The 15,987-nt window shown below is 41.6% G+C and overlaps 2 protein-coding genes across 5 annotated transcripts in view; one reads left to right on the forward strand and one right to left on the reverse strand.

The window, feature by feature from the left end:
* The window catches only part of BORCS5 (BLOC-1 related complex subunit 5), a 75,418-nt gene extending 70,322 nt beyond the window's left edge, over positions 1-5,096 (forward strand). Inside the window, exon 4 of the mRNA XM_061582507.1 lies at positions 1,523-5,096. Within this exon, the coding sequence (XP_061438491.1) occupies positions 1,523-1,753 (231 nt within the window). The 3' untranslated portion in view covers positions 1,754-5,096. The remainder of the gene's footprint in view (positions 1-1,522) is intronic.
* A 7,578-nt stretch (positions 5,097-12,674) lies between these two features.
* The window catches only part of DUSP16 (dual specificity phosphatase 16), a 92,336-nt gene continuing 89,023 nt past the window's right edge, over positions 12,675-15,987 (reverse strand). For all 4 annotated transcript variants that reach the window (XM_061582498.1, XM_061582501.1, XM_061582499.1 and 1 more), the window contains one exon: positions 12,675-14,845. In XM_061582498.1, coding sequence (XP_061438482.1) covers positions 13,663-14,845 — 1,183 coding nt within the window. In that variant the 3' untranslated portion in view covers positions 12,675-13,662. The remainder of the gene's footprint in view (positions 14,846-15,987) is intronic.

The raw sequence follows: 15,987 nt of genomic DNA on the forward strand, positions 1-15,987 counted from the left end.
GTTGATGAAAAGACTGCGCGCATGCACACACACACGCACACACACACACACACACTGGAGATATAAAAATACCCCATGTAATAATTTATTGTCAAAATTAGTTGGCCATTGCAGAACATTTTTTTAAATAATAGTTTCCTGTCAAATAAAAGCAGTGACTTCTAAGTAAGCTTAAAAAAAAGGATCAGGAAGAGAGAAATATTTACAATACAATGCTTTTCTATGTTCACTCAAAATCCCACTGATTTTCAGCACAGTCCTAAGCATGTCTACTCAAAAATAAGTCCTACTGAATTCAATTGGATTAGTTCCCAGGCATGTGGAATTAGCATTGCAGCTTTACTCCCAGAAAAGCTTCATACTGGGAAGGTTTTCAAATAGGTTATGAATAAGACAAATAAACTGTCCTCTTCAACTGTCCAGTAAAATTTAAACTTGTTCGACTCCTTAATTTAAGAAGTATAAGTAAATTTAAGAAGTATACTGCAGCATGTACACTTTTTAAAACTTCTGTTCAAAAATTATTTGAAAGTGTATAATATGCCATTTTTGCCATTAAAAAAAATGGCATGTACACTTTTATGACTACCAAGACCCTGCTGTGATCTTCTGTTGTAGTGCAATCCTATGCATGTTTACTCAGAAGCAAGTCCCAATCGTGTACAAAGCTCTCTTTATGCTGCTGAAAGCTATATATTTACTGAATATGTGAGACAAGCAGGAAAAGGAAACTGTGAGTTTAGCTATTGCCTGGGGTCTTGTCAATCACAACCCTGACTTCCCTTATTGGCTATAAATCTGAAAGAGCAAGGATTAGAGCAGCCGGTACTAACAGAAGTTGTGAGGGGAAGTGGCTGACTTATTTATTTATTTATTATTTGATTTATATCCCACCTTTCCTCTCAGCAGGAGCTCAGGGTGGCATTTTGGTTTATACCTTTTGAACCAGACCACCTAGAAACTTTTTTATTTTAAATGAAAGTTAAGAATCCAGAGATTAAGGTGACTCACCCGGAGAGCTAGAGTGGACCTCCAAAAATCAGCATCTCCCAGCGAAAACTGGAGACCTGGCAACCCTACTGTCAAGTCACAACTACCTTAAAATCTTACATTTCTCAGTTGTTCTTTTCTAAGCAACAATTACTACTTTATGAAGGAAGATGAAAAAATGGCTTCAAACTGAACCAGGAACCATTGTCTGGATTTGGGGGTTTCCCTAGGGTGTGTGTTGGTGCCTGCAAACCCCCTTTGGTCCAGCTGTGTAAAGCAGTTGAATATGGCTTGACCAAAATGCACTCATAGGCCAAATGGGGAGGCCTGGCAGACCGCATTACGCTGCCCTGGGCCTGATTCATACCACTTGTAGTCTTGGTAGCCTGGAGAGAATTACGAGGGCCAGATAGAGATGTCTGAAGGGCCATATTTGGCCTATGGTTCCCCACCCACAGTATGTCAAGAGTCTCTTGTTCTTCTGAAAGGTGACTTTAACCTAACGCAATCATTCTGTTGTTTTTGTAAACAGATGGATCTTTCAGTAGAAACCCTCTACAGCTTAATGCAGGAACGCCAGAAAAGATATGCCAAATATGCTGAGCAGATCCAGAAGGTCAATGAGATGTCTGCCATCCTCCGCCGCATCCAGATGGGCATCGACTTGACCATTCCCCTGATGGAGAGGCTGAATAGCATGCTGCCTGAGAGCGAGAGACTGGAGCCATTTAGTATGAGCCCTGACAGGGAGCTCAAGCTGTAGGTTTCTGATACAACAGTCTCCAGTCAACTTTTCCTGGACCCTACTTGATAAGGAACTTACTTGGAACATGCTTCACACGCTAAAGTGAATAGGAGAGAGGTGCTGCTTCTGTGTTAGGTAAGAAGAGTGTTTGGCTTGCAGGGACACAGCAGCTTGGAATAAAACACCATTTGGAGCATACAATTTTCTTACCTTCCCTATCCCATCTACTTACCACCACTTGCCTCCACCCAGCAAAATGTTGCTTTAACCAGGTTCTGACTTAAATCTTCACATCCATCCACTACTGCTGTGGTTTAAATCTGTTTACATTCAGGGAACCCTTTATGCACCAGTTTGCTTGTTGACAAATCCCTTCAAGCTGCAGAGGATTCTGGGGCATGTTCTAATCCAGTAAGATTGATAATTGGCAAACAAACTGCCTGGAAGAGCTTCACTGCCAGTGACAGCCTTCCTCTCTGACAAATAAGGATTCTGCGAGTAACAATTACAGCACACAGAGGATGATGAAAAAGCAGAGAAGACAGGAAGTTTAACAGCCGTTGTTCTAGAGCAAGAGTGGGGAACCTCCAACCCACATGCCAGATTTGGCCTGGCATGAGCTCCGGTTTGGCCTACAAAACCGTTTACCCCAAACCACATCCACCTGCCCTACACCTGACATCATTTGTGACATCAGGTGTGGGGCAGATACACAGCTGGATCGTCTGCACAACTCAGCTCCCCATGTGCAATTTGATTGCACAGCCAATCCCTGCAAAAAGCAGGGCTGAACTCAGGTCCCATCAGCCGGATTGGCTGCATGCCCAAGTTCCCTGTGGGGAACTTGATTGTGCAGCCAACCCCTGCAGAAAGTAGATTTCAGCCTCTTAGGCTGTGGTTAGTAAGTACCTGGCAACCAGCTGGCTGTTGGGTGCACAGGAAGTGCTATGCAAGCAACTAATAGGTGGGTTGCTTGCCCGCTTGTCAGATTTGGCCTGTGAGGGTGAGAACAGATAGCTGTCTGGCCCACTGGGCCAAAAAGGTTTGCCACCCTTGTTTTAGAGCATACAATCAGTCATGTGAAATATGGACCGAGCCTGTTGATGCTTGCCAACTTCTCCAGCCCAGCACTATTTCAAGAGGAGATCAGCAGTAGCAGATAAACGGTCTTTCAGGGAATCTTGTCCTCCATTGTTGACCACCTCATTGAGGACTGCTGAAGTTTCTGAGAATCCCCAGGGTTCTCCATAAGACAAACTGTGTGCCAAGAGCAGTGGTGTTCATACACCCTTGTTTAAACCTCAGCTGGATAGTTTCATCATAGAGCCTTGAGGACCAGACTGGCTGATTGAAAACTGGATAGTGTACTGCCTGGGCTTTTAGGAGGGGAAAGGTTCAATAATCACCTTTTGGTTTATTTAAGTGATAGTTAGCTTTTACAATGTTCTCTGCTCTTAGAAATGTCCATAATCTTTTTGTTGTCGCTAAAGCTGAGTGCGTAAATCCAGAAGTAAACCCACAATGTAATTTGGTTTGTGTGGCAAATGTTTCCGTTTTGAGGTCTTGTCTACCTCTCCTCCTAGAGGTTTTTGTTTGAAATTGGCTTCTAATTTTACAGGGCTATTAAATGTGTAACTACTTGAGCTATTTGACCACCACAGCTTTGCAGGCACCAGAGCTAGAGTCTCCTATGTAGAAATGAGGGTTTAGGTTAGTGTCTTTCTCTCCCTCAGTCCTCAAACTACTTGTTTTCTCCGAGACTTTCTGAATGAAAGGAGTACCTCCCTCTGCTTTTGTATTGATTTGCTTTGCCAAAAGATTCCTGCCAGGATTCATCAAGCCACTTCATGAGGAGGAAAGGTCATGTTTAGTCCACACCCTAAGGATGTTGTAAAACCTGCCAAGCTGAGAAAGGTTAGTTCATATCCTTTTTTCTGAAGGCACTTTGGAGGTGTGCCGTAAAAATGCCACCTTGCCATTTGCATCTCCAAAGATGGCTGCTTTGTATTTTCAGTTCAGGGGCAAGTTTGGACTGATGTCTCTTGCTCTGTAAGTTCAGTACAGCTTTGAAGCTCTGCTGTCACTAGAATTGTAAGGGTTATGGAGACTATACTAGAGATGCTTTCCGTATTTAAAACAAATATACCTTCTGGCAAGTGCCATCAGCACTTCTGTATGTAATCCACTCAGTTTTAGTCCAAGCCTACGTATAATACGCTAATGTGAAAAATACTGCTGTATTCTTCAGTGTGTATGCAGTTACCTACCCAACTGGAGCAATCGTTTTGTTTTCCTTATGCCCTTCCTTTGCTGGTTGGGCCCAAGGAATCCGGAGACTGTCAGACTATCCATTTTTCTACTGGCGTACCAGATCTCCCTCTTATCTCCAAGTCTTGGAAGAAAGGCATAGAAAGCTGCTTTTATATGCCTATAACTACTGGCCTGAGAAAAGTATCCAGGAGGGGAAAGGGAAGAAACAATACTCATCTCTGTGGTAAAAGGATTTAATTTGAGGATGGCCGCTGGAGAATGGGCTCCTGATGGAAAAGGAAGGAATTGAATTGTCAGATAGCAACTGCATTGCTCCCAGGCTGAAGAAGTGACTGGCAAAGTCTGTCTCATATAGTTCTTACTACTGCAGATACCTCAGTGTTTCTGAGGCCTTTAACACACATTCAGTGGTGAGGGAAACCACTCCTCAGGAGGACTGCTCTTCCCCCTGAAAAGGAGAAGCAATACCTAGATCAGAATAAAAGGAGTGAGGGTCTTCTCAAACAGTTCTATGACTGGAAAAAATGTCTAATAGTCTAAAAAGGGTAATACCTTACTGTCAGAAATGACTATGAATAGTAGGAAGGCTTTTGCTGAAATACTTAATTAGTCTCTGTAGAAAGACTCTGGCTGAAGGCCAGGGACAGAGTGTTTCCTGAGGCAATTAGCACTCTAGAAGTTCCATGCTGTGGCCTATGCATGAAGTATCTTATTTTAAGGAACACCTTATGCCATATAAGACTCTCTCTTAGATCTGCATCAGATCCTTTAAAAAGCAGCCCCTCAAGTATGCAATTCCTTCCCTTTGAAGTTGGGTTGGCACACGCCTGCCCTCTCCTCTCCTCAGAGGGAAGCATTGTGGCTTTTTTGTTTGATTTTACTGGATAGTTTTGGAGTTTTGACACTGTGCCATTGTTTTATCTATTTGCTTCCTGCTTTGTTTTGTTGGCGCAACTGCATATTAATGTTAAATTAATTGTGTTGATATCTTAATTTTATTGTTGTGAACTATTTTGAGAACAATTATGGTTGAACTCAGAGTATAAGAATGGTAAATAAATAATACACAATCCCATATGGGGAGACCAAAGGTGTTGTGAATTATCCAAAAGCAGAAAAAGATTTCAGCTGTAGTTCTAGAAGGTTCTAACTTCATCATCAGATCAAATTCCTTTCAAAATGTCATCCAGTCTTTTAAAAATGGATGCAGGTTAGTGTTGTACAACACACCCCTAGCTGAGAAGTAACTCCTGGGACCAACTGAACTTTGAAATGCTAAAACCATATTTGGAGCAACATGCTCAGGGCTGTCAGATTTCAGCATTCAAAATCAAAATGCATACTACCTAAGGCTGGCAATATGCACTTTAGAAGAATTATCCTAAAAGCTGTGCTCCAGCAAAATGTTATTATATCACTTGCTTAGTTTCTAATTTTGGGGACCTGTTCTGCTTGCTTTATTGACTACAACTCTAGCTGGTGAAACATTTTCAATACAATTCATGTCTACACACAATTAAGCTCCATTGAGTTCAATGAGACTCATTTTCAGGTGAGCATAGAACTGAAACCTTAAAGCTTGAAGGAGAATTTTAAATATCTTCATTACTCATTCTGTTACAAGCATATTACCTGGCCAACAGATGTATTCAATTCCTGTGATACACTGGCTCTCATTGGGTCTATTGAGAACCACATTTGGCCCTGTAAATCCTAATTGTACTCTACCTAATTCTGTGCAACAGCAACAGAAATAGCTGTGACATACATTGAACTTCTATATAAAAATGCACTGAGTTAGTTTGAGAACCCTCAAGGTAGGTGGGTCTTTTTGTCTAAGCAATTGACACGGGCATCCTGATCCAGAGAGAGATGCAGAATCAGCTGCCATAGGCAGATTTCCATACCGGATTGGGAACCCTGAAAGTATCTCTGGCTGCATGTCTGCTTTGCAGTGTCCATTTGCATATGATGCAACATTATCACTCTTAAATGGTATGCCCATTTCTATCCAATTGCAATGCAAGTGGAAATGTGTATCCCTAACCACATGCGCTATTATGCACAGCTGTTATCTACTAATAACTCTATTTTGAGGGAAAGTCTGTAGATTGGGGTGGGAAACATTTGGCCCTCCATATGTTGCTGAACTGCAACTCCCATAATCCCTTGCCATTGCCCTTGCCTGCTGGATCTGATGGAACTTGTAGTTCAGCAACATCTGGAGGGCCAAAGGTTTTCACCTCTGCTGTACATGATCCTTACTGAGGCTTGGCTTGCTATGATACCAAATTCTGAAGTGCAAGCACATCAGTTGCTTAGAGCAATGGTTTTCAAAGTGTATTGCATGGAACTCTGGAATTCTGTTTCCTCTTAGGTTAGGAAGTTTACTAGAGGTTTGTCAGTTGAGTGAGTAGCAGCTGGTGCCTGCTAGACCCGGTGGGGCTGGAGCTGCGGCCAATGATGGTCACTGGGGTATGGCCAGGTTGTTCTGGTTTTCTCCTCATCTTCCTGCTTTGCAAACCTGCTGTGGACACTTAAGCACAACAATTCTACAAACAGCACCTAACATAGCTGAAGAGTGTCTTACTTTGCTTCAGAAGGGGTCCCTGCTGCCACAGTTCCTTCTCTGCCAGAAGAAAGGTTGTGTTCCGGTTCTCTCCGTATCCTCCTCCTTAGACACTTTAACATTGCAGTTTTATTAATACTTAGCACTGAAGTGTCTAATCTTGGTTCAGAAGGAGTTCCTGTCATAATTTCTAGTGTGGGTTCACGTCAAAGAAACTGCATTACTCAGAAGTAAGCCCCATTAAGTTCCATAGGGATTGCTCCCTGATAGGTATGTACAGGATTAATCTTAACCATATATGATTCATCTTAAAGGTGCCACACAGGACTGTTAACAAGGAACCCCATACATTTCCAGACCTATAGGGAAATATTATTCTCCTCTCTCATTTTATTAACTTCTACACCTTTTTTCCAGAATGTTGTATAAGGTAGAAGGATATTAAATGGACTTGGACCTTTGGTCAGTCGCTGTCTCTCATTGGGTTGCTGTGAGGATAACATGGAGAAAAGGAGACCCATGAATGCCACCCTGAACTCCTTTCCTCCTGAGGAAAGGTGGAATGGATGTAAACATAATTCTTATAAATAAGGAATAAACAAAATAAAAAAGTTTGTTTCCAGCCTGCCTGCTCCCAATTTTGAATTGGAGGAGGGAACCCAGGTTTTGAATCATGAAATAAAGCTTAACTTAAAAATCCAAGAAAAAATAATCTGGAACATAACAAAGATATTCAAACCTACAAACATTGGACTTTAATGTAAGTCCTTGGCAAATCCAATGTGTGGCTGCCTGCTGGGACAAGCTTGCCTAGGTGGGATGTGTAGGCAGGGTGCAATCCATGATCTTGTACTACATAAAGGCTCTGCACACTGAGTTCTCCTCTGAACCATCATACTTTTTGTAATAACATTGTAATTTGGGCAAAGTATTTTATAGTCTTTTTATCCTCACAACAACCTTGTAAAGTAGATCATAGTGCAATTTTAGCAAAACAACAAAAACAACATTAGCACCTTAAAGGCAAACAAATTTGTTATGGTATAAGCTTTGGGGGGGGGGGCTAAAGTCCACTTCATCAGATGCATCATTCTTGGTAGTCTGTGAACACTTATGAAATAATATATTTGGTAGCCTTTAAAGTGCTTATTGAGTATTGTATCATTTCTGTTATAAGCCAAAGGGATAGTTAAGCTATCCCTTTGATCGAAAGGATACCAGAGTAATGTACCCAACACCACACATTCAGCCAGTGGCAGGGAGAAGGATTTTTAAGTTAACTCTCCAGGTCCTCTGGTGTGCTTGCTTTTTGAAGGTGTAAGTCAATGAGGTTCTTGCCAACTGGCTTCCTGAGAAGGAAAACTGCAGGCAATATTCTACCGAAAATGTGATGCAGCCTACAGGGTTTAACTGTTAGCACCAACAACTCCTCCTCACAGTCAGCTTCCTCTCACAAGTTTGAGTGGAGGAGACATGATTGGGAACTATAAGCCTCAGAAATAAATGGCATGAGCATGTACAGGATGCACCTGCCTTACCTATGCGGAATCCGTATTTAATAAGGTAGTTCTGCAACAGGCATCCTTTGCATAAACAGTACATCTTAAAGTTACCACAGTAGAAGAGCCTGCTGGCTCAGGCCAAAGGCCCATCCAGTCCAACATCCTGTTCTCACAGTAGCCAAATAAACAAACACACAAACAGCACTTTTAAACCTAAAGAACAAGAAGACATGCAAAACCTCCATACTTCTCTTAAACCTAGGGACAAATTCTACCGTTCTAACACCACACAAGTGTTGAAAGTTGCAAGCCACACAGAAGCCACCCACCATTTCCCCTCCTAATCCCCCTGCCCCATCTACAAAATAAATGCAAATGATTAGGTAAAAAATAGATATTATAGAAAAATACACTCTCTGTCACTATTGCCGTCTCTTAACAACCAATATTATTATTTTTCAAAAGCTGCTCAAATTAGCAACCACACCCTTCTGGCTAGTTACAAAGAATGTGCTTTGAGCTGTGGCCTTGGAAAACAGCTCAGAGCATGCTCAGACTACTCTTCAAGGCAGCTGTACTAGGCCTATATCAAGGCTGCTGGTTAGGCCTCATAACAACAGATGGAGTAAGCTTTCTCAGAATAGGCTGGAAAGCACACAATTCTCCAACAGTTAAAATGTGTCATGTGGGTTTTCTGCCTAGAGACACGTGGGAGGGACCTCTTTCCCATAGCTATGCTCTTGGATTAGGATTGGCTGTGTGCTGCAGAGACCTGATTTGCCAGAGAACATTAGATTGGCAGAAATGTTTGTGGAGTTTCTCTCAGAGTTCAAACAGAAGTACAAAATGTGTGTAGGATACGAAAGAGTGCGTAGCTTTGAGAATTTTTGAGGGGAAAGGTTTGTTAAAAATTGCTTGACATTTTCCTTGGAAGGACTGCACCCTAGCAGACCAGCCTCTACAGAGTTGAGTTACTCCTACCAATCTGTCCCTGCAGTTTACAGCCACAGTGCAGTCTGTGGTATGTGATACTTGGCCACAATCTCCACTTTTACAGGACAGTTTCAGTAACCCTGTCTAACAACAATGAAAACTGACTGTGCTTTAGAACATGCCCCAAAATCTTTAGGGATCCCTCAGCAGTTCTACAGTTTTTAAGTGGTCCCTGAAAAGTGTTCATATTTGGGGGACCTTGAAAGTAGAGAGGGAGGAGTCAATGGTGGTGAAATAGTTCCTTGGAGGCTTTGTGTAAAGTGCATTGTGTGTGGATTTTCTTGTATTGCAATGCAACTTCTACCAGTTTGATGGTTCTAGCATTGAACTGCATTACACTATGTGCTATAGCTGCTTCTCTAACACATTATGATCTATACTTGAAATATTTATTATTGTTTTGGTTTTATTAATAAATGGACATGTGACATGCCAGCTTCCTTCTGGGTTGTTTGTTCCTAGTGCTGAGAGAATGGGGTGGGTTTTTTGTTTTAAAGAAATGGTCCACTCTGGGACCAGTTGTTCCGTCAGTAGCTGGAAGCCGTCCTTGCTCCTACCAACCTGCTGCCGTGGGCTCCTTTTTGGAGGAAGGACAGGATATAAATTTAATAAATAAATAAACGAACTTCCCAAATTAGAGTGCCCCGAAATTGTGTTGCTACCACTCCAGAACTACCTCACACTTCTCTTCCCTCTGACTTCACAATTGGGGGCAAGATGTTTGTTGGTCAGTGAAGCATGCTGTGAGACTCACAGACAGGGTTTTTAGCAAAGAGAGTGAAACCTGAAGCAGAAGGGTTAAGCTGTGAGAACAGAGCGCCAGGTTTGCCAAGGTCAGTAGCTGGCTGGGAAGGCTGATAAGATGGGATGTTTGGAAAAGCTCAGAGTGGGGGAAACGCTGTCTGTGGAAAGAACTGTGTCTAATGTCTTTGCCTAGTAAAGACTCTTACAAGAAACTTGCCTGGCCTGGCTTATTCCTGTTCTATGCAACTCTTGGATTCCATCCTTGTATGATCTATACACGCACACACGCAACAATGTTCTCCAATGGATTGGATTTGGCCTTGTGTCTGCTAGTTGCTGATCTGTCCTTGAATGAATCTTCAAGTGGTGATCTATGATATAAAATTGGACTAAAATGCAGAAGAATTCCCAGTAATGGTGTGGGTTAATACTATTGACCCCCCAAATGTTAAACGTGAGGCTACCTGCAATGTGACTGGAATACCCCTTGACACCAAGGACTGGTGAGGGGCGGGGAAGCTGCAGCACAGAAGCCAATTAGCCTTTAAAATGTGTTGCTGACCATAGTTTTGCATTGCTGTTTAGCAGCTAGAGTCCACTGAATGTGTTGATGAGGGAATTGCATGCGACAGACAGATGGCATAGGACCAATAAATCCTTAATATTAACACTTCCCATAATATTAATACTTTTCATATACAGTCACATAATCCTTACCAAACTTTTAACAGCTTGGGACCAATTTACTTGTGTGATTGCCTTACTGCTTATGTGTCCACTCAACTGCTTTGATCTGGAGGACTGGTACTGTTCCAGGTGCCAGATAGTACTCATTCCTCACTTGTAAGAAATCGTTTTTAGTGTGGCAGCACCTCCACTTTGGAACTCCCTACCTATTGGCAGGGCAGCACCTTCACTGTATTCTTTTTGGCACCTGTTTAAAACATTTCTATTTGGGCAAATCCTTCCAGAAACATAGTTGTTGATGTGTTTTAATCTCTTTTTAGTTTACTGCTGATTTAAATAGTTTTTAATTTTGTTTTTATTGATAATTTTAATATTTGTCGTAAAATCACTTAGAGGTTTTGTTACAGTCAAGCAGTATATATATTTTGTTAAATAAATACATAAATAAATACCACACATCTTTGCAAGGTAGATAACCAACATCCCCATATTGCAGTGGGGGTGCTAAGGGTGAGACAGTGACTTGTCTTAAGATAACTTGAGTTTTGGTTTGGAGGTAAGATTTGAACAGGGAATATCCTAGGTTACAGGTCCCACTAACTTTCAGCCAGGCATTCACTGATGGAAGCCATCCCCAAGAGATGTTGCTTGAATGCAGATTCTTCCCCTGTAATTCATATGATTTTTTAATCCAGTGTTGCTAATGTTGGATCCATCTATGTGGAAGCACAAACTACATCTTCCTAGTAATACATGAGATTGAAGAGAGATTACACTTAAAGAGTAGTATCAACCCCAGTTGCGTATCAGACTCCATCAGCAACTCAATATGGTTGTGATCATTTATCAAAGTAGAGTGAAACTGACACATTGCTATTGCTGAAGCAAAGAAGATATTGGGGGAAAGGGTGGACCAAAAATTAAAACTTGATTGGAACCGCTTCACTCTACTTTGATAATCACAAGCATGTTGAGTTGCTGATGGCGTCTGATAGGCAACGTTGACTCCTGCTTCAGCACAGTGCCAGTTTGCACTTTGTTTTGAAACAGGGTATAAAAAGCACCTGGGGATTATGTAGCAAAATATATTTTTGGCAGCATCAGTAGTGAATGTGGTGCCTAAAAGGTTACACTACACATGGAAGCAGTGATTGGTGAAAATATCAGGACTCTGCTTCTGGGGTTAAGTGGTCATGTTTCCCTGCATTAAATACACATGCATTCTTCACAACTATGGTATTGTGCATCTGTTTTAACATTTGTACATACAGTGCTTTCTTTCTGTTCTCATGCGTCCATTTTCAGCTTGAATGAGCCAAATGCTAGGTATCAAACATTCTCTACTTCTCATACTAAAGGGCATAACATGAGAGGTAGAGATTTCTTTTCTTGGACACAGAACTGAAACAAACGTGTAGATGGAGAATGAAAAGGGTTATCCAGGAACAATAGCAGTATAGCATTTATTTAATTATGCAAAGCCTCTTAAGAGGAACAGTGCACACTGAAAATGATGCTACTATTATTATTTTTTTGGAAGTAATCGAATTTGGTTTTCCATAATAAAACGTTTTTCTATGCCTTTGCCTCCTTTTCTTCCTCCCCCTACAAGTTTTGCCTTGCAAGCACCAGGTCTTGTATGTAGTCTGGGATGGGCCTGTATTGACCAACATTTCAAATCCATCTGAAAACCTTAACACGTCTGTCTGTAATTGTACCTCTTTGCTAGCCTTCAGTGCTTAAACATAAACATTTGCTATGGGTACAGTTTTGGGGCAATTAGAATTGACTCAGAAAGAGACGTATTTCTCCCATCGTCATCAAGAAGATTGGGCAGAAATCTTCAATGCAAATGTAGACTAGCCCAGTTACTATTGTCTCCTAGTGTCTTGCCTTCCTGTTTGCTCAGCCAGTCTGAGCTCAGACCCTGCATTCTGGACAATGTGATGCTTCTGACTTGTATGAGGGAAGTCAGGTATGTCCTCTCTCCCTTTCTTGGGATAATGTCCCTATATATTGGCAGATTGGGGGGGGATAAATGTTGCATGGAACCTCCAGGGTCTAAAAGTGGTGAATACATCACATGTTAGATTCTAACAGGATAGCTTAATTTTTCAAGACCCACTTCAGCAACTCCAACAGTTCACAAGTTGGGAATCAGATGCAGGCATAATGGACACCATAAACATTTAATGCAATCCTTGATGCCAACCAAAGAGCACTTATGCAGGTAGACAACTAGAAATCCATCTATTCTTTTAAATAGCATCACTTGTCAATTAAAATCCATGTTTTTCAAATAGCAGCCACTACTTATTAACAGACTAGAAAGAAAAATCTGTCCAAGATTCTCATTTTGAGAAGGTTTAGCACTCTTAACTTGGCATTCACACTATCCAGATTAAAGAATGCTAGTTTTCAATCAAACCTTACTAGCACAGAGCAATGTGAGTATTGCATACATTTTTCCCTCTTGAAACAGCAAGGAGCCTTCTAAGTCTGGTTCAATCTCATGTTTTAAAGATTGTTTTATTACGTTTATATACTGAAAAGTTGTTTTTGCTTGCTGTTATGTTACTGTTTTATTTTTGTTATTAGGAAATTGTTTGAGATGTATTTCTGTTCACCTTGCTGTAAGCCACCTTGAGCACAATTTTTTGTGGAAAGGCAGCATACAAATAAAATGATGAATGAATGAATGTTAAGATGCATTGCTGAAGAAATTGGCGACTAACACCAGGTGTGAGGTTGGGCTTTAAATAGAATACTTCAAAAGAATCAAAAGATTTGCTTAGTTCACAAAGGAAGAATCTTTAAATACAATAATATTGTGCAATTGTTTATCTACAACTGCTTCATCTGTCAAGGGAAATTAAAATGTATGAAATAGCTGCCCTTTCTGCCTTAAGGTAGTGGGAGCAGGCAAGACAAGAGGGAAAAAATACCCAACTGCCCACTGCACATATTAGACTTGTCATTTAATTTCTTGCTCTTTTAATTTGCATTCACAGACACACACAATTTTATACCCATACACACATATACAAACCTATTAGCTTCCTTCACACTGAAGACACACAGTTTGCATTCTTTTGAAATTTCAGATTTACAGGGAATTGTTTTACACAGATGGGGGGAAATGTAGATTGTGGCACAGAGGTTCAAGATACTTCAATAATCTCCATGCTGCCTGAGAAGCTAGACTGGCTGCCCACTTTCCCAAGTTCCTCTCGGGACCTGTTCTCCGACATGATACTCTCCCCAAATTCCATCTGGCAGCTCCTTCTCTTGAACTGCTTCTCAAAGGAGCTCTCCTCATGCCAACTCCGTCGTGAATCCCCCCGGTCACCATGCTTCTCCCTCCTGCGTACAGCATAGGTTTGCTCACACCCTGTGGGCAGCTGGCTGCAGCTGTAAGTAGAATAGGCTGTGCTGCTCCCATATATAGCAGAAGCAGAATAAAAGTGAGAGGTATCCGTAGCAAAATACCAGCTATTGGTCAGAGATGTTGTAGAAGCCTGAGGAGGTAAGATGTCCGAATGCCAGCCTTTCAGTCCCAGCCCAGCTGCAGACTTGGCCAAATGCTGCTGGCTGGTGGAAAGGCCAAAGAGGAAGTTTGTTTTATAGTTGTCTTCCATGCTGCCACTTCGATGCAGGGGGTACAAGAGTGGCCTCTGAGTGGCACTAGTGGCTCTCCCCAAGTGCTGCCATTTGCTCTGGCTGTCCAGCTGCCAGGCATTTTGGGACTTCTCAGGAAGCTTTGCTTCTTCTTTATCTGGGCTGCTTTCAGGTGTCTGTTCTGAAACTTCCTGAACGGGGGAGAACTGGCATAGCTTGGTGCCACCTTCTAAGGTGGCTGAATGCTTGTAATATTCTAATGTGTCCTCCAAGGAAGGATATCCCTGTCCTGAAGCAGTAACATAGTTGCTGCTGGCCACACATGATACAGATTTTATATCCAAGGAAAATGAACGCTTTAGCTTGTTACTGTCTTCAACTTTCTCTGAGGATATGTTTAGTCCAATTATGCCTTGTACCAATGGACTGTCCTCTAACGATAGCAAAGAGGAACCTGGTAGCTTCCCAGATTCCACTGGCTTCTGCTCCACAGTCTCTGAGGTAGACGTAGCACAGAGCTGAGAAGAGGAAAGGCGGCTGCTGCTGCTGCTCTGTTCAGCATCCAGTCCCAGCCCGTGGTCACTGCTTTTTTCCAAATGCAAAAGCTTCAGCTTGCTAAGGGGTCCAGTTTGGCCACTTTGGTTCTTTATTTTCTTCTCAAAGTCTAGAAGTTGACCAAGGAAGTTGAAGTTGGGAGAAATGGTTGGCCTCTTCTCTTTCACAAATCTAAACACAAGGGTTTTAAAAATAATCAGTTCAGCAGTCAGTTAATCTATGACATCAGAGTTGAATTCTGTATACGTGTCCTGTACTGTGACAGACCAGACTCCATGTATTGCACACTAGGGTGTGCCAAAGTAAACTGTACAAATTATATAAATTAAGCAAATTCACCTTCTGCCATTCAAAGTTCTCCCGTTCCCTCAAGCAACCCTGCCCTCTCTTCCTGGCTGCCCTTGTGATCGGAGCGTTAAAAGTCCTTTCTCAAACCCACTTACAGTTTTTGGCTTAACCTGTTGTCTTCATCCTCTCCTAGGGACATAAATGCATTTCCACAAATCAGACTCATTGTCCTCATCTCCCTCTCCTATCTCCCCCACATTCGTAATATAGATCGCAAGCTGCTTGGGCCAGGAATGTTTTTTCTGTTAATGGAACACTGTGGAGCATCATGGACTTCGATAGCATTGTAGTATTTTTAAGCACAATGTATACTGCTTCTTCCTGTTAGGCACAGTTAACTCTATTTTTAATAGCCTCAGGGAAGGACAAGAAACTATTCCACAACACTGAACCACACCCCTTGACCACTAGAACCCCCTAGCACCTAATATTTCACCAGACTTTACCCATACTCTTTCAAATATATAAGCATACAAAGTATAAAGATGAAACCATAAGGGCTAAAAACTTGCTTCTCTAAAAATAAAAGCTAAGATTCCTCAGACATAAATTCTGTATCCATATACAGTGCCTTGCAAAAGTAATCAGACCCCTGACCAATGCTCTCATATTACTAAATTACAAACGGTACACTGTAATTTCATTCTGTATGGTATTTTATTCTGAAACACAAACTCAAAATCAATTATTGTAAGGTGCCATTGGTTTTATGCTGGGAAATGTTTGTAAGGAAAAAAAACCCTGAAACATGTTGCTTGCATAAGCATTCAGCCCCTTCACATTAATATTTGATAGAGCCACTTTTCACTGCAATAACAGTTTTAAGTCTTTTGGGGTAGGTAGTAGTACCAGCTTTGCACACAGTGTCGAAGGAATTTTGGCTCATTCTTGGCAGATTCGCTCCAGGTCGCTCAGGTTGGTTGCATGTCGCTTATGGACCGCAGTTTTGAAAGATTCTCAATGCG

This window comes from Rhineura floridana, chromosome 8, assembly GCF_030035675.1.
Source record: "Rhineura floridana isolate rRhiFlo1 chromosome 8, rRhiFlo1.hap2, whole genome shotgun sequence".
NCBI classification, from domain to species: domain Eukaryota; kingdom Metazoa; phylum Chordata; class Lepidosauria; order Squamata; family Rhineuridae; genus Rhineura; species Rhineura floridana.